The 25982-nt window shown below is 45.2% G+C and overlaps 6 protein-coding genes across 6 annotated transcripts; 4 read left to right on the forward strand and 2 right to left on the reverse strand.

The window, feature by feature from the left end:
- Positions 1-523: 523 nt before the first annotated feature.
- On the forward strand, positions 524-2523 carry AOL_s00043g413 (uncharacterized protein; the record flags this gene model as incomplete). Its single annotated transcript, XM_011120899.1, has 3 exons — positions 524-664; positions 932-2140; positions 2233-2523. The coding sequence occupies 3 exons, from the start codon at positions 524-526 to the stop codon at positions 2521-2523; spliced, it is 1641 nt and encodes a 546-aa protein (XP_011119201.1).
- A 1711-nt stretch (positions 2524-4234) lies between these two features.
- Positions 4235-6016, forward strand: AOL_s00043g414 (uncharacterized protein; the record flags this gene model as incomplete). The annotated part of the gene is made up of 1 exon (XM_011120900.1): positions 4235-6016. The coding sequence occupies one exon, from the start codon at positions 4235-4237 to the stop codon at positions 6014-6016; it is 1782 nt and encodes a 593-aa protein (XP_011119202.1).
- Positions 6017-10826: 4810 nt separating this feature from the next.
- On the reverse strand, positions 10827-11126 carry AOL_s00043g415 (uncharacterized protein; the record flags this gene model as incomplete). Its single annotated transcript, XM_011120901.1, has 2 exons — positions 10827-10979; positions 11073-11126. The coding sequence occupies 2 exons, from the start codon at positions 11124-11126 to the stop codon at positions 10827-10829; spliced, it is 207 nt and encodes a 68-aa protein (XP_011119203.1).
- Positions 11127-19207: 8081 nt separating this feature from the next.
- On the reverse strand, positions 19208-22037 carry AOL_s00043g416 (uncharacterized protein; the record flags this gene model as incomplete). The annotated part of the gene is made up of 3 exons (XM_011120902.1): positions 19208-19741; positions 19807-21880; positions 22012-22037. 3 exons carry the CDS (start codon positions 22035-22037, stop codon positions 19208-19210), a joined length of 2634 nt encoding a protein of 877 aa, XP_011119204.1.
- A 707-nt stretch (positions 22038-22744) lies between these two features.
- Positions 22745-23989, forward strand: AOL_s00043g417 (uncharacterized protein; the record flags this gene model as incomplete). Its single annotated transcript, XM_011120903.1, has 2 exons — positions 22745-22812; positions 22885-23989. The coding sequence occupies 2 exons, from the start codon at positions 22745-22747 to the stop codon at positions 23987-23989; spliced, it is 1173 nt and encodes a 390-aa protein (XP_011119205.1).
- Positions 23990-24290: 301 nt separating this feature from the next.
- Positions 24291-25428, forward strand: AOL_s00043g418 (uncharacterized protein; the record flags this gene model as incomplete). Its single annotated transcript, XM_011120904.1, has 2 exons — positions 24291-24358; positions 24462-25428. 2 exons carry the CDS (start codon positions 24291-24293, stop codon positions 25426-25428), a joined length of 1035 nt encoding a protein of 344 aa, XP_011119206.1.
- Between the last annotated feature and the right edge of the window lie 554 nt (positions 25429-25982).

Genomic DNA, 25982 nt, shown 5'->3' on the forward strand with positions numbered 1-25982 from the left:
ATGTCTTATAAAAAAATCTGCAAAGTAACATCCTAGATACCCTTCCTGCATGCGCATGCATCGGCCCAGGCAGCTAGCTAGCGCTACAGCTGGGCGACGGAAAAATGCCGGGCCTATCGATACTTTCTGTGATATCTTTGATATCTTTGTATTTAATTCCTCGCCGTCCCATGCAATATTAATATGGACGATTGATATCGAGATAAACCGCTATTTATTTCCGTCTGGTGTGTGGGAAGACGGCATCCCCACGTCACTATACTACTTCCACTATCTGGTCCATACTAATATTAACAAATCTTCCACGATATCTCAAATTAACTTCCGGTTCATTGGCTTTTATTTAGAAACCCACTAAATTCCAATTAAATTCCTCGGCTACGATCCATACAAATTCAATACATCGAAGTCTGCATCGGTTGTGCATTGTGTTGGTCCGAACTTAACCCGCCTGCAGGCTGCAGCACTGAAGCTTATTAGTCCAGTCGAGTTCCACGACACGATCACTGCACTGTACTGTACAATGTTGCGGGCACAAAACGCTGCCGCAGTGACCATCGACGAGGAACCAAAACTCTTCATTACCGACCCTTCCGATCTCGAATACTTCACCGAAGGCGCTGCCAATGTTTTATATCGTTATACCGGGAAGGATGGTCAATTTGTAAGTTAAGATCTTAAGATACCTTCAGATATCCCTAATATCTATATTAAGCTACGACAAGACTTTTCCAAGAACAAGGCTTCAAGGTTCAAAGCCTCCAAATTTGAAATCCTATCAAATCATCTTCACCAGATACTATATTGTATTACGACCACTAGCTTCTGCCTAGCATCATGCTCACTCTTTTATTCTGTCTTACTCTTTCATTTTATCTAATATAAGAGATATCTAAGGTACTAAATATTTAAATTATCCTTATATACATAGAAACCCCATCTCATCCGTCTCCGAAAGAATATCCCAAACTTTCCCACGACTTTACAGTTATACACACATCTCCTCAAGGTCTTTGTACCATTATTATCCAACTTAATTGTCGATACAAAACTCGTTCAAATCTCTCCGGACGTTCTAAGGGCTCTTAATATCCGACTCCAACAGCATGATCGCGGTCCTGCATTTCCCGATGGGTTACCGCCCAACATCGGTGCTGGTAAAAGGAAAGGAAAACTCGATGAAACCGAAAAGTGGGGGCTGATGGTGGAGGATATGACACCGGGGATTTATCAGAAATACAATATCGCAAATGCGGCTTTAGAGAAGAAAAGGCGGGGGAAAGGTGGTAGCGGTGGTAGCGGTGGTGGTAGTACTGATGCTTTCAGCTCGTTTTCACTACTGAAAGAGAGTTTGAAACAACAGCAGCAGTCGTGTCAAGAAAAGAAAAGAGACGAGGACTTTGAAAACGAATTTACCGCTAGCTCTATGGATGCTAAGGCATTGACGAAAGCTGGATGGAGGGATTTATTGACTGTGGAGTTTAAACCAAAGTATTTGGTACAATCGCCCGATGCGCCAAAGGATTGGAAGTTATGCAGGACATGCGCATTTAGAAGTATGAGGTCAAGGAGTATGTCCGGAATATCTACCACCAGCGTGACCTCGGAAGGAGAAGAAGGCCGACATTTCATTCCTCCGGATTACTGTCCACTGGATCTAGTATCAACAGATCCCGATCGGGTAACAAGAGCAGTAGAAGCGATCGTAAACCGAGAGGACGGCGTCTTAGTCGTCGACGAAGCCGAGATTCTAGTCACGGATACAGCATTAGGCGAAGACGGAATATCACCTTGGCTGGATACACTGGATACCTCGATCATCGATCTCTTAGGGAGTTACTTTTCGGATCCTGCCTGCGTTACCCACGTTCTAGCAGATTTACAAGCACATTTTGGAGGGAAAGTTGGAGTATTAGCACCGCCGACCCCGACGTTGGAAGTCTCGGCTGAAGAGTTATCGAGGATGTTGGCGGGACATCCGACGACGGCCAAGATTGGGGAGGATATATGTACGGCTATGAGTTTGAGGGATTGTACGGTTTATGTGAGGATATGGGTTAAAGCCAAAAGTTGTGGTGGTGGTAGTGGGATTGATGTTCATATTGAATGTAAAGTTGGAGACCTCGATATGAAAACTGGGGTATGCGAAGCCTTTTCTCCTTTTTTTCAGTCATAACACCCATAAACCGCCATGTATATGATAAACTGACGCGTTCTCCAACAATAATATAGGAAGGCGGAAAAGGCGTCTACTGGCGAGACGTAGAAAAACGACTATTACGAGGAGATTGGTACACCGGCCGTGGAATGATCGATGGGGCCGGATGCAGAGACGAACATGAATACCAACAATCCAACGACGAAAACAACTTTACGGATTATATTCTTACTCAGGAACCAACGGAGCTCTTGAGGAATGGGAGTAGCGAAAGCTTTCAGTTATCAAGCGATTTTTTGAAGGTTCCCAAGAGTGGGGTTCCTAAGCCTAGTCTATTGTCGACTAGTACTACGGCTGCTGCGTGATATGGTATGGTACACGATAAGATACCTTACAATATCATAACGTGCCATACCATACTATACCTGGATGGATTAATGGTGTGGAGGACAGGGATGAGGTGGGAGATGTTGTAATATAGTGAGGGTGTTTTGAAGAGTTGGATGAGATCCGATGGAGTTTTAGGGAGTTGTATGATATTTTTTTTGGTGGCAGTGGTGGTGTTCAGAGTAACGTTCGCAGCGTTCTTCTTTTTGTCCTGCATGCAAAGGCGATGAAAGTCTACATTCTTTTTCTCAGCGCTACGCCAAATCTTTTGCCTCTTAAGTCTTGTTATTCCCTTTTCTATAATCTTTGAAGATTTTTTATTATAATACTATATATACATACCTCAATACTACGATTGTCCCGGGGGATCATCAGTTCTCGGGTTTACATCTATCTATGTACTTATATGGAGGTTTCAAATATCTTATATGTTATAGGCTATGAGAATGCATGTTAACGTTGGAACCACACTGGTGGAAAGAAAATAAGGAACAGAAGATGAATAACTAAGTAGATAACGGGTGAGCCCTGCAGATCTGATACCATCAAACCATGAAACCCATAGACGAAAGAATTTCAAACATCGTGGTGTTAAGAATTTAGCAAAAAACTCTCCTAGATGAAAGAACGGGAACGATTCAGACCGCATTTTTTTTTTGCAGCAAACTCTGACATATGCACCCTCCCATCAACGTCCCCCTGTTTTTCTTATTTTGGTCAGGGTGGCTTCACTTTTATAAATTAAAAAAAGAAAAGAAAAGAAAAGAAAAGAAAAGAAAAGAAAAGAAAAGAAGTGAAGAGAAAAAAACAAAGAATATATTAGTGGATCTTGTAGAGATCCATAGATCAACATTGTTACCCTCATGTTACGGCGGCACAACAAAGAAAACGGAGAAGAGAAGCAGGAAGGGGGGACAAAATCCAACAAAAAGTTATTCAAAACTTGTTCTACAACATCGTTCTTGCGTTGGAAGAAATGTGCTGTGCATTTTTAATTCCCCAAGATGCCTGAATTTAGGTGTACATGATGTAGACCATCAATTGATTATCCGATGGGTGCTGTTAATTAAGCTGTGGTGGGGATGTATTAGTCGTTGACGTGTAGACGGTGTGGTGTAATGTCGGCGGGTCTATAGAAGGTTCGGGGATATTTACATCCCTCCATTCCCCCTTCCCTCGATTTATCTGTCTAGGTCTCCTTCCATTCTCATGTCTTGATTCTAAGCACGGGTTATTTTTCTTCTCTTACTTCTTTCCTTCGTCTACTGTATTCGGACGTCCTACTCCACTTTTCTCCATTCTAGGTACTTACGCATATTTCCTTTCCCTTACTTGCTATAGTTTTCGGTTTAGTAGACGATATTATACAATAGTTCCTGATCTTTCATAGCTTTGTCGTCAAGAAAAAGTATTCCCTTATCTCTTATTGCGGTTGTTTCTTGGGGTCGTTATACTCAACATCGTGAATAGCATCATTTCCCCTGCAGCGATTCGTTTGCCTTATAAGCTTGTCCCGCTTGGTTCCTTCCGCATTATCAAGTTTGTAAAGAGAAGTATCCCGGTAGATACTTAAAACATCCAGGTTTTTTAAGCTTTCACTCCTTTTTTTATTTCGTTTTTTTGTTTTTCTCTCTCTTCCATTCAAAGAGGAAGGGATTCCTAGAGAAGAGATTAGAAGGATCAGGAAAGATGAAGTACTCACCATCCGGACGACGTTTCTCTCTTCCTGCTTTCGATATCTTCGGCCAGCCAATGTTTGAACCATATCTTTACTACGGTCAATATCATCCATATCCTCCTCCACCTCATCAGCATCATCTACACCAACATCAACATCAGCACCTACTTCCATACTCACACCCCCACCACGGCTACCAGCATCCACCAGAGCAGTATCCCTACTTCAATATTCCAGAAACTCTCCCAGAAGAATACTTAATCCCCAGCAGCCCCGACACAAACCCCTTCTCAAGCACTCCCACAAACCACTACAACAGATCTAGGGAAACGATCAGTCCAGACCGTATTAGCAGCAGCAGCAGTGGTGGTAGTTGTGGCGACTACACAAGCTCTTTTATCTCTTCCTCCCCCTCATCTTCTTCATTATCACACCCTTCGTCTTCATCTCTATCATCGTCAGGAGCTTCTCCAAACTCCTTTCCTTTTGCTGTATCGATCCCTTCGCTCGACGTTTCAAGAACTGAGACACCGGGACAGTGTCATTACGGATTTGAAACTGTAGACAGTATGGTCGTGCGAACTATTCCACATCCTGATACTGTTCAGCAGCAGCAGCAATATCGGGAGAAGTATGATGGACCGTCATCGCAGATGAGGCGAAAGCAATCTGTTCCGAAGGTTGCGAATAAACAGCAACATCAAGGGGGGCCTGGAAGGGCATTGATCGTGAACGGGAGTACTAACGATCCAATCCCTCCCAAGACGACGCAAACACAAGCAAACATAGCGACGGTGGCCCTCGAACGTAGTAACAAAGAAAAGGGCGGCCAAACCGTCAAGACCCAGGAAACCTTGCCTCAAAAGCTTAATAAAGGACAACAAGCGACGACATCCATTCCTGCACAGTCTCCTGTTGAACAAACAAAGCCTGCTGTTCAAGAAAAGACCATTACTAAGGAACTCGCATTCTCAAATTCGGCTGATGAGGGGGAAAGTGCTTACGTGCATATAACCTTGAATCATCTCCCTCATAGCAACAAACTAAACATGGTCCGCCTTCGTGCGAATTATACTGCCACGGCTAATAAACCCAAGCTCATCGAGGAGGCCAAGTCGATCTTCACCGCGGCCCTCCAATCCAACGAGGCCACCAAGGGAGTAGAGCTCGGCTCATGGTTCTCCTGGACCGAGCGAGGTGTAAATATAAACTTCAAAACCAACACCCACCGTTGGATCGCAACCGAAAATCTTGACTGGCTCCTCAATATTGGCGAAGGCATCCGTCTCAACGAAAAATGGGGCGGTATCGTCGTCCGTGATATCTGGAATCCGTATATCCTTGAAAATACAGTTCCAGACGACGTTAACCTTAAGCGTAAGCTCGAACAACTAAACATTATGAGCTACGGTGCCAACGAGGATGGTGAGTCCGTTCAGGAACCATACAGGATTCGTAAGATTAGGTGGTTCGGGCCGTCGACTTTGGCGATTTGGTTCCACGACACTAATATCGCGGAGTACTTCGCCCAGAAAGGGGTTTGGTTCATGGAAGGTTTCGTCGGTATTGGGAAGAACAAAAAGGTTGCAGTCTGTGGACTACCAACGGTACACCGACTCATCGAACAGAATAGGAACCGTATAGTCCCTCAACATATCAGAAGAAATGGTTTCGTTCACCCCACGGCCCACAAAGAAGGGCCTGGGGGGCAACAGGGGGCAATAATAGCGAGGCAAAAGAGAGTAAGCTGGGTTGCCAGCAGAAGTATTGAGGAGAATTCGGTATTCCAGTAAGCTAAGCAAGAGCAAAGGGTGGGGGTAATCGGAGCTGTTCGGGGTGCTGACGGATAAGCAGCTTTGATAGTAATTGCATCGGAGCGTGCGGGATCTTTCACAAGTGGGGCGCGGAGGGGTCGAGGTCGCCACCTTTTTTTAGAGAAATATACATACTATTTGTTTCCTTCGTTTCCTTCGTTTCCTTCGTTTCCATTTTTGTCATCCGTATTTTTCTTCTTCTTATTGTTGCTCCCAGTCCGTGAAGTGGTGTTTCGGGGTTTGTGTATTCCCATATCGAACTATTGTTTCTGGTGTTGAGGTTGTCTTTTCTAGTCAGCAAGCCGGTGACTGAGGAGGAGCAAGGCGGGGTATCTTGATTCTAAATTTGCAAGAGATTGAAGAGAAAAAGGAGAAGGAGAAGAAAAAGAAGAACGCACAAGCTATTATGTAACAATCTATTATAAGCAAGGCGTGTATGATCGAGAAAACATTTGCGATTCATTTTGGCGGAACAATGAAGCTTAATTAATCATTAAGAGCGCGAGTCGGAACCAAGCCAAGCGAAAGTGAGTCGAACCAGGAGAAAGTAAGCTGATCGAGCGAAAAGGTATCCCCCCGGACAAATACATATTTACCGGTGAGTCCCATCCGGGGGTAACCCTAGACCTCCCATTCGAAGAACAGAAAAAAAACGGCTGTTTGCGGCATTGCAGGCAGGATCCGATTACTCGACAATGCCTCATTCATTTATTTCGTATCAGCGAATCCTCGTTTTGCCCTGCGGAAAAGCATATCAAACGTGTGTCATGGTGTTCGGCCTTTTTTTTGAGTCTTTTGCGACTTTTATTTTTGAGTAATGTATCACAAGCTAGCCCAGCCTACAGGGGAGGGGGGGTTTGGAAGGGGATAGAAGAAGAGGCTTACATGCCTACTTTTTTGGTGATCGTCCACAGAATGATGCATGATGAGTAAGAAAGATATCGAGGGCCAAAAGGTCTTCGGCTTGGCCAGGCCAGAGTTGTATGTAGCTTTTGAATCCTCTTTCGAGATGCGTGCTCCACAGTTGTCGCAATGTTGATGAGAGGAGTAAACAAAAAGCTACCTTTGCGTCCCATTTATCATTCACTTTGGTCAGCATCTTTCTCGTTACGTATCTTTTTTTCATTTAAGGGACCCTCCCGATTCCGCGTGGGCCTGTGACGACACATGCGACTGTCGTTTTGGGTAAACATTTTTTTTGTTTTTGAAGCGGTTTCGTCCTTGATACAAAAAAAGTGGTTCGCGAAGGAAAGTCTGCCTTTTCAGCACCTCGCAATCCAACGAAATTTCAAATCATTATATCCAATCATCAGCTGGGTCCCTCCCGAGGCTCCATTTGGGTGTGTATAGCTCTGCCTTGACCAAGGGTTCACCGGGTGGAGGCGCAGTACCCGGCTATCCTGGAATCGAGGGTTTTACTACCATACCTATTTCGGTATGAAACTCTGTAAATAGTAAAAATAGAGTAAAACAGGCCAATTACGACCTGAGAAGACCTCCCTAGCTTCCCGGACGGCACTTAGGAGCCTCCCCTGGGTAGATCACCGGAAGCTCCTTAGCAAAGGGGAGGGAAAACGTAACTTGAGCTACCAAACATCAGTCAATGAGCCTCACTTTCTTGTCCTATCCGCCAAACTGGAAGATCGCCGACTTGAGATAACCTTTCCCTGTCAGTTATGTGGCCATCCGCAGCTGAGATTTGGCATGGTCGTTTCGATACGGCCATGATCCTACTTGCAACCCATCCATACCCTTGGGTCCAAAGCAGGGACCACCCTTTATAGTATGTATGTTTGATGTGGAGAAATAGGACATTTTCGCTCGATGACTGGAGCTTGATGACATGTAGGACAAGAGATTATCGTTTCTCTGATATCCAGGTCATTCAAAGTATGTTTGACAGTTTCCTCCTGCAAGGTACCGTTTTGCCAATGGGGCCTGATTCGGCGAAAGACCAGCCAATTCATTCTGTCTTCATGGCTATGGTTGATGGCCTAGGCTCACTTTTTTTTTTGGCTTCTCGTGCCGTATGGGATCTCGGAGTCTTGAACAATGTAACAAAGTTGTTAGGCGCATTGTTGGTCAATTGCCTTCTTCGTCCTCGAGATCACGATGAGAGCATGCACTGCCGGTTGCAACCTCTGATTTCGACATAGAGATGGTTCTGGGCCTAATAGAATAGCTACCTATAACGCAAGCCCGAAACGAGCGTTTTTCCTTCTGTGTCCAGAATACCGCGAACACGACGCCTCGAAATCAGGTTGGTTGACTGCCTAAATCCTGAGCTTTTGGTTTTGGTTATAATTAAGTATTCCATCAACCAAAGTACTCCGTTTGCAGACTTGCACTCTGCCCGTAAGTACATCTTGTGAGAAATAGAACCAAAAGCGACGCAAGCAAGTTTTGCTTGGCCTGGGGAAACTAGTTCCTCGTTCGGGTAGGCGAGGATGAGGGAGAGGAGAGAGAGGTTGCATCCAAACAGGATTATAGCGAGGAACATTGCAAGGACTTACTGACTGACTGACTAAGACCACCCGCTGTCAAAGAAATGTTTCGAGTTCGCCTACAACTTGCTTCTGTAAGTGTTAACGGCAAGGCCGGCAGCGATTAGTCGTCATCATCATGTGGGTGGAGCCGGTCAAGGTTTGAAGAGTCGACTATTTTGTTGAGGTTGTGGGGGAGATGCAACGCAATCTTTCATCCAACCAGACGTAGCCTTGATCCTTGCTCAAATGTTCGAGACTCGAATTCCTAAGCTGGCTATCACTGCAGACTTGCTCTCCGTCACAGTTTCGGTCTCTCTCTCTCGAGCTTCGGAGAATTCGTAGTCATACGTGCATGAGCGATAAAGCGAAAATGAGCAGCAAGAGTAGTAGCAGCAGCACACGCAACTTCGACAATGTTCAATGAGGCTTATTGCTGTCCTCGGTACATGATGCCTTGAATTGATATCCATATGTACGTACGCACATACCTGCATGTGTATGTCGTACCTGTTACAGGTACACTGACACGATATACATGTTATAGATTTTTTTTTAAAAAAAAAGTCATGTGAAGGAATAGCCCAAGCTATATTCGACAGAAAAAAAGTCTAGGCGCTGGTAGTTTTGCGACGATAATGAGGGCTTTGAAACCAAGGCATCGACTACTATCGATGTCATATCCCACGGGATGCCTCGAACTTGTGCGTCGCGAACACGACGAAGTAGCTGCCTGACATCCTTGAACTAGCTTTGGCTATGACTGGAACTATGCTTGTCCGGCCGTGACGAAGTCGAACAGCCGCTGAAGCTTTGTATGGCTCTTAGCCACAGTACAAGCTGGTTCATCTGTTTCTATGGTTTGGTATGCATGGGTTCGGCCTGATCTGGGATCCTGTTCCCTTCGTTTTTCTTTCCTTTTTTCCTTTCTCTGTGTCTCTCTCCATCTTTCCTTCTTTCCCTTTTAGTTCTATTTCCATCACGGTAGTTTTTGGTTTTTAGTTTGATTATTTTTTTTGCTTTGTGATTATGCTCCGTAACACATGACAGTCATCCCGAAGGTTCCCTTGAGGTGCTACAGCTTAGCATGGCTTGGACATGACTGTGGAAATTCCGGAATTTTCGTAACCTCATGATCACAATCATAACCCCAGTTTAGAATGTTTAGCTTAGCTTAGCAGGACATGGGGGTGGGCCTCGGCCGGCCAAAAAAGTCCCGTATCGAAAGCGCATGGGTCTTTTTCCTATAGTTCCTCTTTTGATTCGATTGATTGATGGATTGATGGATCAATTGAACTGAACACTCACAACATGTCAGAGAGATCTTAAGATAGTTATAGGGATAGTCAATGGTTTTTTAAATAGAACTTGGTATTTCATTTCTTTTGATGGATTATTCGGATCTAGGGGATTTGTAGTGAAGTAGTATGATATGATACAAACGAAATGATGCTTTGTGGGAACCCGTCCTTGTAAGATCTTAAGAAACGAAGAAAGAAAGAAAATAGCTAAAGTCAAGGCGATGGAAATGCTGTAGCAACGCAAAGGAAACAGGAATATGATGAAGCCCGGCTGAAATTGAAAAAAGATGGACAACTGAAACCAAAGAAAATTAACCCAAACGGTAGTAACAAAGCAGTAAAAGAGCAAATTGAAGTCAAACAGAGAATCCCGTGTATGAAGTGTAATGAGAATGAACCCCAGAACCCGAAAGAAAAAACGGAAAGAAAAACAAGGAAATGAAAATGACTTGGAAGTAGAGATGTTGGAAGAAAAAATAAAAATTAATTGACCAATTGCGCCGGAAAAACTCCCAATGGATTCAGAGTTCTGATCCTCTGAACCCATTTATGCAGAGATGTTTATTAAAGTGCCAAAGGGAAATAAGAAAGAAACCCCAATTGAACTCCAAGCAATGCTGGTGGTATAGGTCGCTCGAAATAATAAAAAAGGGAAAAGATATGCTGATTTCTTTTTTTGTGTTTTTGGTAGGTTTGATTGGTTGGAAGAGATCGCTGACTCGCTCGCTGGAAAAGCGCTATCAAAATCGAGAGAATAGTTTTGGACATCCTTCGTTCCTCAAAGTCGTTAATTCGAATGGGAAAGCAAGAGCTGATAAAATCGTTTCATGCGGCCGTTAGGTTTGTTGTTCTGTTTCTTTTTTTTATGTCTTTTTGTTTAGTCGGAATCATGGGAAATATGTACAATTCGAATCAATTTTGAAGGAGGACTTTTTGCTGTCGTCAAATGTCGTTTCCGAAGGGTCGCAGTTTTTTGATATTAATCTTCGACTTGATGCGATCGACTTATTTCCAACTCTCGCAGGTAGGGCTGGGCAAGACTCCAACACGACCTCCCGGCGGAGGCATATGTGACGGGCAGGCATATCCAACAAGGACAACCTTCTCTTCTATAACGTGGCCTCCCATATGCTTTGATGCGCAGGCGTCAACACCGTGCTATTGTTATTCAGTGTACATGTTAGTAAATGATCGATATGATAGATATTGTTTTGCGGGTTTAGTTTTGGATCCTTTCGATCAATTACATACCTGATAGTAGACGCACTTGCAAACGGAGTATTTCTCAGTAACACGCTTGCACATCTTGATGTGATTTTGCTTTGGAACCCTCTAAAATAATTCTTGGTGTTCCGAAAGGGAATTGGTTGTGGTTGTTGTATATAAAACGCTAGAGCTATCTAGGGCTTGCTAGGCTCGATGATTGTTTTATAGACTGGTTGGTATCAATTAAATGGGTTTTTTTAGTCGTAGATATAGATCGGTCGAGCGAAGTCGAAGGAGTGGTTCGAAGGAGAAGAAGAAGGTAGAAGGGATATTTATATAGAAATGAATATAACGAGCTCAAGCTTGCAAGACAGAAAAAGGATAAATATAATTGATCCGAAACGAATGGATTGATTAATATAATTGTCGAATGATAGCGAACAAAGGTGAATCGAAGGAAAAGGTGTCTTTGAAGTTGAATTAATTGTGTAAAGTCGTTGTTGTTGGTGATGATGTGCCGGGAAGGATATGAAACGGCGGGAGGTTGAATCATACTTATACAAAGAATCAAATCGAATCCTACCATCCCAAACTGTCGGGAGCATGTCGTTCCAATTCCAGTAATAGTGTGTGTGGTTGAACGGTGGTCATTGAGAGACCTCTAAGCTGCTTTCTGCTCTCGCGTGGAGAGCAAGAGATGCTAAGCCATTGCGAATTATCATCGCCAAACATGGAGAGAGTGTCCGTCCGTTGGACGCCCCGATCCATCTTTGACATCTCCCACTGCACTAGGATACTCTGGACTTCCTTTTTCCAGGCTATTCCAGGGCTACCGTTTACAGGAAGCGTGCAAGCCAGTTGCAGGGAACAAAAAAAACAAAGATCCAAAAAAAAAAGAAAGAAAGAAAATGCCCGCCGCCCAGGTCTGAGAAGAGGGAGGAGGAGGACCAAAAAAAGGAAAGAAAGGAAAGGAAAGGGCTGCAGGGTTGTTTCCGAGATATGATGGGGCACCGGCGTGGAAATCCAGGAACCGTTTTCATAGAGATGACATACAGGCAGAGGAAGAGCGCAAGCTTGCAAGCTTGTACCTCTGCCGCAAGGTACAAACTCCATCAGCTTGTCCTACAAATGCGGTAAAGTGGAACGCCGACGATATTGAGCAAAATAATCCTCATAGGCTAGGCCGGGAGACCATGCCAAACGTGGGTGGGAAATGGGCGGCCACTGTATCTGACTGGCCGGTGGTTGATAGTGGGAAGGCTAATAGGGACTGAGGCGGAGTGGAGGAGCGACTTTTCTTCGGTCGCAACAATGACCGTTAGGCGCATTTTGCTCTGGGTATCACCAACATGATCAGAACCCTGATCATGGAGGGGCTGAAAAAACAAAAAACAAAAAACAAAAACATATGTGTGCAAGTAAGTGAGTAGTAAGTAGGTAAGTACTTCCATTATACCTCTTATTCCTATCCCTCTTTTGCTATGCTACGCTAATAATTGCTAGGAATCGTCGTCGTCGTCGTCGTCTCTGTCATGTGCTGGGGGGATAGCTCGGGTGAGCATGAGCATGAGCATGCACAAGATCAAGAATGTTTACATACATACTTCATTACATGTCGTCTGTAGCTACTCTTGGAGAGCTACATACATGTATACACATATACACATACACACATACACATACACAGACACATACACAGACACCTGCAGATGAATCCAGTCCAGGTTAGAGCGCTGTTGTGATAGATCTGGTGAGCCATACCTCCATCTTGTCCTAATCTGTCAAAGCGCAGACTCGAGGTCGACGTCCCCGGGAAGGATATTTTCGATTTCTAGGTTTTAATTTGGCTGAAGCCTATCATGGCCAGGAGTCCCATCGTTCGGTCCATGCAGGCGAGCGGGTACACCCACTGTTCAGCTCATGTTGGTCTCGATAGTAAGCTACCGACCTTTTTTCATCATCCCACAATAAGACCAAGCCGGTGAGTGAACCAACCACCGAGCTGACTTTGCGTGGGGCTGGGACACACTCCTTTTCTTTGCCTGCTTGTTCGTTTCCAGAATTTAGACTTGGCCAAGAAAACCCTCAAGGATTCAACCTCCCTTTCTCTCTTTGACGATACCAAAGAAAACCTATCAGGCTAACGGGCCTAGTCAAAGAAGGGCTTGCTTTGATTTGGAAATTGCTGCAAGACAACGTGATATCGAAATAGCTACGCTAACTTGACAGTGTTACTACCTACAAGAACAGACATTAATTGAGGGGACATAGCCACTATCTCGGTTCCCTCCAGCGAAAGGCCCTGTTTCTTGAAATAGCATCTCTGCTCGGTTAACATCCAATTGGAAGCATCCCTGGAAGTTGGCAAGCTTCTGGAAATTCTATTCTCTTGGCGTTTCCTACCGAAGCTCAGACTGCCATATCTGGTGTATGCCATCCTGAAGAACCATTTCGGGATAAACGATCCCCAAATTCAAGCATCAACGCCTCTTCTCATCTTTTAGTGGTTTTCGGTGCATGCTGAAGTACAGAGCACTATACTGCGCATTGTTGTAATGCATACGGTGAAGGCAGCGAGTCGGAACTACGTCAACGGCTTTTTTACAACGGCATCATTGGTGGTGGCCTAGGAAGTCGAGTGAGTAATTGGTAAGCGGTATTCCGTATTTGCATCTTAACTTGTGACCTTACCCCAGATAGTGAAGTTATACGTTACCGCGACGTAGCAGTCGAACTCAGGCCGATATTGTGCCTCACTGCAGTTTTGATGCCGAGATCGTTAGCGGTGCCTTCCTATCGGCCTCGGGTTGCGTTACCGACAAAACGAAGCAATACAATTGATTGTCACAAACGAAAACTTGAATTACTTCACTTACAGTCATGATAACTTGGAAGGCCTTGGCCATCAGCGAAATGATTTAGTTTTTTTTTTCGCATACGTCAGAAAAACTTGGGGGGTGAGAGCCAGGGTTACGGTTACAGCGCTGCAGACCGCCTTGCAGCATAGCATAGGGCTGCATAATAACTGCAGGCAAAGCTCTTCGACGTACCGATACGTGATGCAGATACCGGCCACTTGCCTGTGGCTTTCGATCTCGCCTATTCTATATTCCTAATTCGATCGTTGCGAGCTCTTAGGTTACTGCAGCATTGCTTGGAAAGCCATGCCCACGAGCGATGGCGAAAAAAAACTCTTGTCGGAGAGCACTGACGTCTACATAGTGCATGTGTACGATTACCAAAATCAGGATCGTGTAACCTCTTTACCTAGGGGTGTTTATACTTCGCCCAGCATTCTTCCGAAAGCTCCCGATGGTTATTCCCAAATTTGTCGCAATCGGGATGCCGAAAAAAAATATATGTCTGCATACCCGAGTTTCAGAGCTCCACGGCATTAGTCGGTCGAAGTCGAAGCGAATGTGCATACCGATAGAGTTCATTTCGCGATTTTGATTCCGGGAAACAAGACCTTTGTAGCATCTATCGAGATATGTTATCCAATTAGGGACTATTTCCGCTCGATGAAAATTCCCTTCCTGCTAACATCTTGCCTAATGCCACCAGTAGGATCTCTACCCAAATATCTGTTGCAAGTTTTGTAAATCTGTGTTACCAGAGAAATAGGCACCTACAGGAAGTTTAACATCGAAGACGCAGACCTAGGTGTCTACATAAGCGCATAGCCATTTTGTATAGATAGATCCTGTGAATCATAGTGATAGCTAGCGGGGCGAAAAGTAGATACCCACGCCTCAGTGGCGCCTACGCAGCTACATTTTCTACTGTAAAGTATCGTATTACTTGGGTGCTCGATGAATATGCTTCAAAAGTAATTTCTCGTGGAGTCGGTCTTCCCGCGCTTTCCATGGATCCAACGTTGTACAGCCAAAACAAAAAAGGGAAAACTTTCCCGCGGAGGCCGCATTGTTTTTTTTCATACCCAATCTCAAAAGCCTAAAGGGAAATTTGGTGGAAAATAATTGCAAATGGATCTGCGGCAAAGTCGTATCGACATTCCAAGCTACGGTTAACATTGGATGCGGCTCCCCATAGCCTCAGTGCCGCAGCAATGACGAGGGTGGGCTCGGACAATCACTTTGACCGCGTTTGTCGAATGGGGGGAGATCATCCCGTCCAACGGTGTACCGATATTTCCTACGGCCCGGAAACCTGGAAACGAAACCCTGCTTTGATTCACTCGACGGTATGTCTAACCATCTAGGCAAACAAGCTGCAGTGATCATGATCACTGACTCTTGCAGTGATGGCCGATTAGCTAATTTATCCAGTCCATGTCCATGAGTTGTCTCGTGCACGCCGAACACGTACAAAGCAGCTGGGTATTCAGTCAGAGCTCAGCGGCTGCACGAGTTAAACATGGTTTTGCGGGACATAATTTATCATGGTACGTGTATTAGAGCTCTGCCAAGTAAGCTAGCTGAAGGCTTAACAGATGAAAATTGCGAAGGAAGACTCCATGTCCCAAATGCTGACTGTGTATGTCATGTCGATAATATAGGGCTTTAGAAGATTTAGTCGCAAAAATTCAAGCCTGAGTGGCCTGAGGGCATTCAAGGACCCAAAGCTGTGTGTTTCATCGAATTTCTGGCACCCCTGGTTCTATGTCCTGCCTAGCTGCTACCCTTGTCGCTGTTGGAGTTTCAACCGAGGGCTTATCGAAAACGTTGAGATTGGGGAGGTATCAAAGAACCGATTTGCGATAAATCAAGAACATGATCCTGGAGATAGGCCTCAAAGACTGCATTTCGGCGATGATATTGCTACAAGTTATCAAAGGGGCCTAACTAATCGGCTCAAGAGGGAATGTGCCTCGCGATTGCGATTGCCCCACACTAAATTCCGAAGTTCGACACTATCAACAGCCGCAGCTATCTCGGTTTTTCCCAATTCACAATGTCTGAACACGTTTAGAAATACTTGAAACGTCTTTATTTTGAAGTTCTCTAAGAGAGCCTTTCGAACTCTATAATTGCGACGGCGGCTTCTCTCGCGCATACGGAATTGCCGAAGGGAAGCTTTGGGTTAGTCATTCCTTCTATAGACTGCAGCTGAATGATACCTGCGTGTGCACTGAAAGGTCGCAGTCGTCTTTGAACCTCGCATTGGCGGACGGGTAATGGCCTTAGAAAGGAATGGCTCCGTCGGAGGACCATCCTTGTGATCGAGTGCGTGCGCCCACGAACCGGCCTGTTACCTCTCCCATACCGGATAACCTGGCTTTTTACTGTGTAAGGAGGATATTGGGTGCTTCCCACAGCAAAAAAGAGGGCTTCTGTTTCTATTCTTTCTTTGGGCCATTGAAACGACGCGAGGCTGAGCTGCATATTTGCAGGGATCATTGGATGCCTTATGGATATGTCGCGGCATCTCTGATTGGCTCGCTGTGTAGGGCTGAAGACTTCTCCAAGTTGCAACACCACACACTGTACAGTTCGCTCGCTAACGAAGCTAAGCAGTTGTTATCATCATAGTGACGATTGTGGAAAACCGGATCCAAATTAAACGTTGGGGGATATTTTTTAACGGAACGAAGGTAGCGTCTCTCAACCTCCTACCGAAGGGGTACATTTTTGTCGCCAAGGATTTCTAAATTTCGTCGAGGCGGCTTCTGCTAGTGCGCGATATCTTGTGATACCTCCAGGCTTTACTGGCAGGATCATTAATTATCAAACATAGTCCAATAGTCCAATAGTGGCATGCGCATGCAATGTCCATGCAATCAACCATGCTTTGGGTGTAGAGTCCACTGCAAGCGTGAGTCTACAGGATATCTTGCTATATGCACGATTCCCAATTGAGAAAAGCAAATCTCGAGGTTGCAGGTTGGTCTTCCCTTCCAGCAAATAGGCTTCTCACCGGTCCCTACTTTCCGGGGACTATCTCCACTACCAAGGCTCCCTTCAGCTAACTATTACCCTCCATTCTCACTTATGTCTCTGTAGAACTCACCTGAAGACCACTTAAGGTGGATCCTGAGAGGTCCGCTTCAATGCAGATGCAGATGCACCTAACCGATTAACTCAACATCTTCCGACATGGCGATGGAGGGCACAAACCCGTTAACCATTCTCCTGGGAAAACTTCGCCCTGACTTCTATTATGATGGGCGAGCCGGGTTCCTTGTCCGCATTCCAATATGGATACGTCCAATAGTATCCATCGATTCATATAACCCCCAATTATGCAGTATGTACAGCCGCAGCGACGCTTAACCCTCATAAACCCGATGCAGTCATGGCTCGGCATTATAGTACAGCTCTGTTCGTCGGTGTCGTGACAAGCTCTAATATCATGACGATAATATTGACTGAAAGACATGTCAAATCATCATACCCCATGCCTCTCAACGATGGCTAGTGCTGTCTCAAACCGCGGGACGCATTTCCATTCTCAATCCCTTCCTACATCCTCTAAAGCTGCGCCAACCCAGGAATAGGAATTCAGGTACTCCCGTTTCCTTCCAACTAGCTCCTAGTTGACAGATGCCTTTATTCAAGTAATACGCCCTCAATGATCTTCTTTACCCTGAACTACCCCTGTTGGCTCCGGGGAGACAAATATTTGGAAAGAAGTACCTCCTCGGGGAGGTACTTCTAACTCGAGAATCTGTCATTCTCTAGAAAGGGGGTTCTAAACAATAGCCTGCTCACGATAGCCAAGACTCAACAACGTGGGTTTTCCTTGATTTGCCTAGGGAAAAACTTTTTATCTCTTTTCCAGCCTTGATGTGGGTCCATCCTCCCCCAATATTTTTTTCATCCGCTATACCCAGGTTATTAAGCAAGCGCAAATCATATACCATTTTTGATATGGCTGCCAGCAGGACGTATGCACCTGGAAAAGCTGGCATTCTTTACATCGCACAAAGCTGTATTGGCCCCCGTGAGCCTTGTAGGCTCGCTGCTTGGACCTCCTTTATCATGACTATTGCACTATGATAAACGGCGAGAACACCCCCCTACCCCGCAAACTTCATGAATTTGTCATCAAAGAATATCGAGAGCTAGCTAAGTTCTCGATTGCCTCTATCATACCTATTACCAACCAATTGCATTCGTAACCTCTAGCTTTCTTTGCCGCCGCCGCCGCAGCTACTACCATATTAGAACGCAAAAGTAAACTATATGCCTCATTATATTACTAACTAACTAACTTTACATTGAATTTCGCATGCATAACGGCCGGTTGTAAAATGAGACTGACAGTTCGCCGCCGCCCCTTTCGCCAACCTTAACTAAACCAACCTTGCAGTTTGACGGGACCCGCTTGGATGGCTTTCACCGGCACCATCCCCTGATAGCTGCAGTAAAAGAATATGGAGTACTCGCCCCTTCATTCGTCAAAAGATCCCGTTGTATATGCATATGTATGTTGGATGCGGATACGGTGGCGTTTTATTTTGGACCCTATATTCCCGAAGGTATATTACTTAGAATTGGTCATTCCTTTCTTGCCTTCTTCTCCAATCATTGCTTGTAGATTTTGTGTTTCCTAAAGAGCTAGCTGTTCTAGGATATATTTATTTGTGTAATGTACCTGCACCATTGCTCAGGAACCCACTGCTTTACAGATCGATGTTGGTATACATGGTTTCTGGAGGAAGCAACATGCATGATTCATGGCGACTCATGGGGACGGTGGTGAGGAAAGGTCAGGGAAATATTTCTGTTTTGGTATGTTGTAAAATTTTAAATCGGATGCTACATTGTCGTTTTATTTCCGTTAATTATTGCTAAAGGTGTAATCGGAAGAATCCGGTAGGGCTTATGCCTTTTTTCCCACACGAGGAGCTTTTTTAGCTATTGGCTTCTATGTTACAAGGCGAACTCAAGGGTAAAAGGAATAAGTGTGGAATAAGTGGGGAATGAGTGGCAACGACGAAATCGCCAAATAATCAAAAAAATGAATTTCGTATCCTCGCTACTCAGAGCAAAACGAAACTAGATCCTTCCTAACCCGCAGCACTAACTGGTATCCCCCTAAAATGTCTGTATGTATGTAGAGTAGGAAATTAACACGGTATACTCTGCAGGATTCCTGCAGTCCGACGTCCCGCCTTCCTTGCGAAGGTGCGATCAGCGACTTTACACGCTCTTTTTTTCATCGCTGTCCCGAAAACAAGCCTTTTCCAAAAGGATCTCTTGAGCCCGCTGGCAAAACTAATACTCCCAATCATCGTCCACACCACCTTTCTTCGCGGACCCGGAAACACTATCCTGCGCCCTATACATCTCCGCCACCTGTCTTGCGGTTGTAGCCGCATCCGGTTTCTTATCGTCTCTATCTCGAATATACCTGGGGAATCGCAAACTGACTCCCTTGCCGTTAGCATCGACGCTGTCGGCGGCAGCCTTATACCTCGGACTCAATGTAAGATCGGCGCAAAGGACCTCCCAGACGACTTGGGGCTCAAACCATACATCCGGTTGATCCTTTGCAACCGTAGAGTGTGAGTAATATGGTTTGGGTTTGGCGATAATATGCGGTTCAAGTTGTTTGTGGAGATTTGCAAGAACTTCATCAGAGAAACCGGTTCCGATGTTGCAGATCGTTTCATACTGCTCGCTGGAAGGATTATAGCAAGCTAAGAGGAAAGCGCCATAAACGGAGGTACGTTTGCCTTTGCCATGGTAGGCGCCGAGAACGACTAGATCAAGAGAATCGCCCGTGCCAGCGAGATAGTCCTTTTTGATCTAGAACAATGGGGATTGTGGTTAGTTTTTTGTGGCGAATATTTGGGAGAATTTGGGAAACTGACCTTGAGCCAATTATGACTTCGTTTACTTGGTGTATAGTAACTTTCTTCACCGTCAAGCATCTTGACCATTAGACCTTCGCACTGACTCTTCACACTCTCTTCCAGGAGCGATTGAATCTCATCGACTTGATCGGTATTTGAAAATCGCGCATACGCGAATTCGCCCTTTACTTCGTTGAATGCCTTCCTCATAGCCAGACGTCGTTCCGTCAAAGACTTATGCACGAGGGCTTCGCCGTTCAAGAATAATAAATCAAATGCATATACACAGACCTTGACTGTTACATCCTCGACGGCAACGTCCTTTCTCTTTCGAGTCTGGAGGGTTTGGAACGGTAACAATTTGGCAGTATCCTTGTCTACGGCAGTTGTCTCGCAGTCAAGAATGAAACTCGTCGTACCCTCCGCCACCCATTGATCTAGAACGGCTAGAATGTCTGGGTACTTTGTGCTTAAGTCCTCCGAGTTTCTCGAGAAGATCGCAGCCAAACCCTTCTTCGGATCGGCCGATGTTGATGCGTATTTCTCCGTTGTTGTTTTGCTGACATAGTGAATTTGTGCTCTCTCGCCGTCGTACTTGAACTCACAGGTGAACTTTTTGTCCTCAAATCGGTCTAGGACTTCCGAGATCGATTTCGTCGGTTTGGCAAGCATAGGTTTCAGTGGTACTCCTGGTTGCATAGTGCAGTGGTCCCTTAGATTCATAATACCATGTTCAACCATCGCAGGGATGACAACTTCATAACTAGGTAGACCGCTGAAAACTTCCTTCAGAACGTCTTCCGCAGCTACTAGATCCGATGCCTTCGCGATCTTTCCCTCTTTTGTCTTCTCATGTGTAATCATGGCTTGAGCTGTAGCTTGAAGAACGGTCGCTTCCGCAAGTCCTAATCGTAGTTTCCCCTCTAATCCTCTCACCAGAAACTTGGCTTCCTCGCCTTGGCATGCTGCCAGTAACTTCTTGATTTCTGCGACTTTAAGCCCCATGGCTCCATCTCCCTTAGTCGTTGCCACTTTGTACAAGCCCTGAAATATCTTGTCGACAGTTAATGGTAGAGGTTTGAATAATGTTGGTTGGGCGTTTCGGCTCTGATATGCGAGTAAGCCCAAATCACCAACTTCAGACTGCATGGATTTGAGTTTGTCCATGCTTCGCCCTGTAGACTCTGAGATGGCTTTCATGATCAGAGACTCGCCGATACCGAGTTCCACGCCCATATAGTCTGCTGCAAGCCTGTTTAACATGAGGTGGACCACTGTTAGAAATTCCTTGGGGCTCAACCTGAGAACTTGTTGTAGGAAGAGGCTTGTATGCGCGGTGATTTCTAGACGTTTTCTAGTCTGGTCGATCAGTTCGAACGTTTTGCAGAGAGCTGCATAAGGAACCGACCCTCCTTCTTTCCAATCCGGGTACGGGTGTTTCTTCGAGCCAACTAGCTGCTTGATTTGTTCAGCTTTCTTGACCAAGGTAGATCGGTCCTCGTCCTCCGAGTCCGCTCGTAGAGGCGCTTCAGCGTCCGAAGCTGAAGCTGCAGCGTCTTCCTCTTGCTCGAGTGTGAGCTTATCAACAGCAGCCGAAGGTGACGGTGATTTAGATTTCCGTTTCGACTTAGGACTCATAGAAGTTTTCTTCTTGCTTTCGGTTTGATCGTCGGACTTAGACTTCCTTCCCTTCTTGCTCTTCTTGGCTGTCGGTTCTTCGATAGCTTCAGACTCTGGTTCAGGCTCCGGCGAGGACTCTATTGTTTTGGTTGCTCTACCCCTCTTCCGTTTCACAATAGGTTCGTCATCGTCTACATTCCCATCATGTACAGCCGATTTTGCGGTTTCCGTCTCCGGTTCAGGAGATTTTCTCTTTCTTGAAGTTTTTGCGACTTCACTACTACTATCTTTCTCCGGTACGGTATCGTCTGTCATTTCAACATCATCATTTTGCTTTTTTTCGGGTTTGGTAACGGCCGGTGAGGATTCAGTGGTATCATTTTCTGTCTTCTTCTTCGCTTTCGTTGTGAATGAGAGCTTGGCCTGCTCTTTGACTGGGGGCTTCGTTCCGGGTGGGAGCTTAAAGAAGGAACTATATTTCAGCGAAAAACAGTAAGCTTATTGCCTCCATATGATATAAACCTGGTGTAACTCGAGCTCTTAGAGTGGCGAAGGAGTTCTCAAGCTTCCCACCCTAACGTCCTCTGTCCCGAGGTCACGTACCCCAATGTGGCCTGCTTCGGCGGCATCCTGAAGAGCTGAATGCAGTTGTCTGGTTGAATATGTCGGTGGTAAGATTGTATTGACGGATGTGTATGGAGGAGAGCGCGAGTAGGAAGTGCTGGTAGAGGTGGTGTGGTTAATGCAGGTGTGGCACGGCGAAAGGCGCATGCACCAGGACGTGGTGCAGGGGGGTACAGCCAACGGCAGCTGCTGAGCGGAAGACGAGGATACGTTCTTAACGGCGACAGTTTGGTGGTATTTTCTGAGGGAACTGCTATATAGAAATATAGCAATTACGGCTGTCTATAAAAGAAAAGGAGAAAAGAGAAGAAGAAAAGGAGAAAAAAAAAGAGAAGTTCTTGAAGCTGTTATATCCCCAACCGATATAAAATACAGTCATCTGGCTGCTGGTTGTGACGCGTGCTGAACATTTCTGCAGTTTTGGTCGACGCCAGAAAATCGCATTGGCCAATCAGCTGGCCGGATTGGGCGATTCCACGCTAATTTCCTAATAGGGAACTGCAACAGCCAACACAATAATTCTTCCGAACTAGCTACGGAGGGCCTACTATAACTGCCTCAATACCTGAACGTGGGCTCTAGTTAGAGCAGGTATCTGAAATATGTACGCAGGACTATTAGATGCATGTAAACATGGATACAGCATGTAATGTAGCGATCGATTTCAGCTAACGGGGCCTTGTGCGATGGAACACCACCCTTTTCTCAAGCTATGAGGATCTTCGGCCCAAAGTCCATCCTGACGGGGGCGTGTCTGCTCCTTCATATAAAGGCATCTTTGTATGTTACCAGTTTTCTCGGATGGTAAAATATTATTCCAAAGTTTTTGCTTACTGTTACATATGATCCTAGGGTTGTTCGAGCCGAACCCGCTGAGATTTCTATCCCAGAACTAGACGCCTTCATCCAAGCCAATGCCGCTAGCATAGTTCACTTCCAAGACACCATGCGTGATGTCTCCCTGTTATGGGATGTAAATCGCACTATTGGTAAAAAACCCAATATTCCGCTTACGCTCGATACTCTACGTGGGGATCTCGAAAATAAAGTCAACGAACTCAACAGTATCGCAGAGGATGACCCTCTGGCTGCGCCGCAGACATTAAAGGCGCTTGGATTTGCAAACCATACAATTCCGGAGAAAAACAGCTTTGATTGGGATGATGAACCAGTAAATCGGGTGCTTTACCCTATTTTCCTAATGCTACAGGAATCCTTATCTGTCCGAAGAACATTCCGGGGTTTTCTTGATTGGGCTGATAGCCACATCGGGCTGACCCATTGGCCCAATCTTGTCGCAGGTCAAGAGAAAGAGAGTGCATGGGTTGCCCCAAAGCTTTTTGGGGGCTCTATTTACAAGTATCGAGGACTTTTTATCTACGACAAGGGTAAGCGGGCAAACAATAGTAGGCAGCTCAATATTTATTTCTTAGTTTTTGACACGGGGGTCCACTACATGCAAAATTTACTCACAAAGACCTTCAAGGTGGGCCCTAAGTTTGGTATTGCAGTGGAGATCAAAGAATTGATGGAGGATATAATAAAAATTGCTGCTGGGTTTAGAGAGGGGGTGAGGAGAGCAAGGGAAGCATATGTCGCAATCCCTCCACTTCCTGGGAGTGTCGAAGATGAAAATATTAAGGACGATATCGATGAAAACGTAGGGGTTTCTCAGGTCCCGAAAACGCTTCAAAAGAAAATTTTAGTTGTTCCTGAGTATATAGAATCTGGTCCTGAGACTATGACAGAGATACTCAATATACCCGAATTTCAGTTCGAGGCATCAGGTGAGCTACAGCCGCCTGAGAGTGTGAGTTTCAACTATGGGCTGTTACGGTCTCTTCCGGCTTATGTAGGGACCGACTTTGATCTTCTTAACACACCCGCATGTTCCTTCGAGGAGGAGATGGCTGCCGCGCGCGATCCTCAAGGCCAGCATCGTTGCAGTATCTTCTAGTTAGGATTTATATAATTGGATTCTTGATATTTAGATGGTCCCATGCATGCCTATTAGAGTTACGATTGTATCGAAGAGAGCTCTAAGTTTATAACTGAAACTGAAACGCGAAAAAAAATCGTATTGGTGTCAATTAGCTCAATTTCAGGAATATGGGGAGAACTTGCGCAAGTGAGTATGTTAAGCAACCTAAGTTTCCAGTACTGTTTCCACTACATGTAAATTGTAGAACCTGCGATAGGATGTTAGGCCTATCGTGCAGCGCTATGGTCATTGAATACGCCTGGGCTTTTTTTTAGCTATGCTCTCCCCGAAATGGATGACGCAAAGTTGTCCTTCGTTAGTCCAAGACCTTCTTGTGCATCCGCCGTAAGTTCGTTTGACATATATATATCTCGTTCTAGATTAAAAATTTGATACTTCGGTAAATTTCAATAGATTTGGCTAAAATCTAAGACGTATGTTACAATAGGGTCCACATAAAGCCAGTCAATATTCTGACGGAAGACATTGATTACTTTGCCCTACAAACAGCGAGGAAGCCCTTAGAAAAGTTCGCTCACGCAACAGATTATGCCGAAAGACTATACAGAAAGATATACCCGTACAAGCCTAACGACAAAGACACCCATCCGTCTGAAATCGTAGATGGAGTACGGAATGTAGACATAACCTTCGAGTATTTACTCAGAGGGTTCTACAGCCGACTTTTTCGAGCCGGTAAACTCGTTCGGCAGATCCAAGAGAACCGCGAACCTCCTGACGAAGGTGCCGGCCAAGCTGATGCTCATACATACGGATTCCGGGACAATACGCAAGCTGTGCAATTGTTGCCAGGCCTTGAGGCTCTATACGAAAGAATAGCGGCAGAAAAGAATCGAGTTCCAGGTATTCATAGGTGGATTCGAACTGATCTCACGAACGGCGACCTAAAGGGTTGGGAGTCTGATCTTATTGCCGTGGCCTGGAGTGTTATCGGTGTGAGGATTGACTTTGATCCGGATTTTATCGTGTACGACCCTCCACAGCAAGAGCTTTGGAAGGCATGCCTTGATGAGACAGAATGGAGACTCAAAGGTATTAAAGCCTCCATTGATCAAATGCGGGTGATATTCGCCAAAAACCCACCACGGCTGGCGAAAACCACTTCTTTCGACTTTAACTTTGACTTTGAGATACACTTGAAGCGACTAAGCGACTGGTATGAAGGATGGCATAACGCTGTTAGTATGCTATATGAATCATATTCCGAGATCCCACGTTACTCGCCCAGGTCGGACGATTTAGACAAGCAGTTCAAAAAGGAGTCCTTCTCTACGTATCCAATGGAGCCAGAGTTTGAGGTGTCGGAGACAGAAGTGATATGTCCAGATGAGACCGGCGTTCGCCCTGTTCCACAGGTATTTGGCCCTTGTGTCCTTGCTGTTGTTTCGCGTTAGTTTCAAAATGTATTCCGTTGTACCCTGCTCTATGTGTGCGCTGTCCTGTGCAGATTGCTGATGATTAGTCAACTTTTTATTCGAATAGTCACTATTTCATCGGGCACTGAGCTGCAAGCCTGGACAGGTGGGAAGGGTACACAAAGGCCCTTAGCTTGTTAGGGCTTATTTTCACCAGAGTGTCCCACGGTCCATTTATAATGTCGATTGTGGTGATATGTTAATATACTTGTTTCGCACCCAGACCTGGAAGTTCAGATACATAAACTCGAAATTAATTTTGATTCTGGGCTCGAGCGCTCCTAGGATCCTTGGAGCCATATATAATTTAAGCTATGAGTTACTCGCCTTCTAGATCTATAGATCTATCGATCTTTTTTTGTTATGACTTCATTCGGTTCAGGTTTTTGGATTTAAGTATCTTATAACACTTTACTTCTCTGCAGCTCTGGAATATCGAATACTCGACTGTAGCTATCATATCAGAAATTGAATTTGTCCAATACGCACCTAGGCAAGAGGCCTTAAATTTCCTAATCTATTCACCGAGTGTG

Source organism: Orbilia oligospora, assembly GCF_000225545.1.
Source record: "Orbilia oligospora ATCC 24927 unplaced genomic scaffold scaffold00043, whole genome shotgun sequence".
Lineage (NCBI taxonomy): Eukaryota > Fungi > Ascomycota > Orbiliomycetes > Orbiliales > Orbiliaceae > Orbilia > Orbilia oligospora.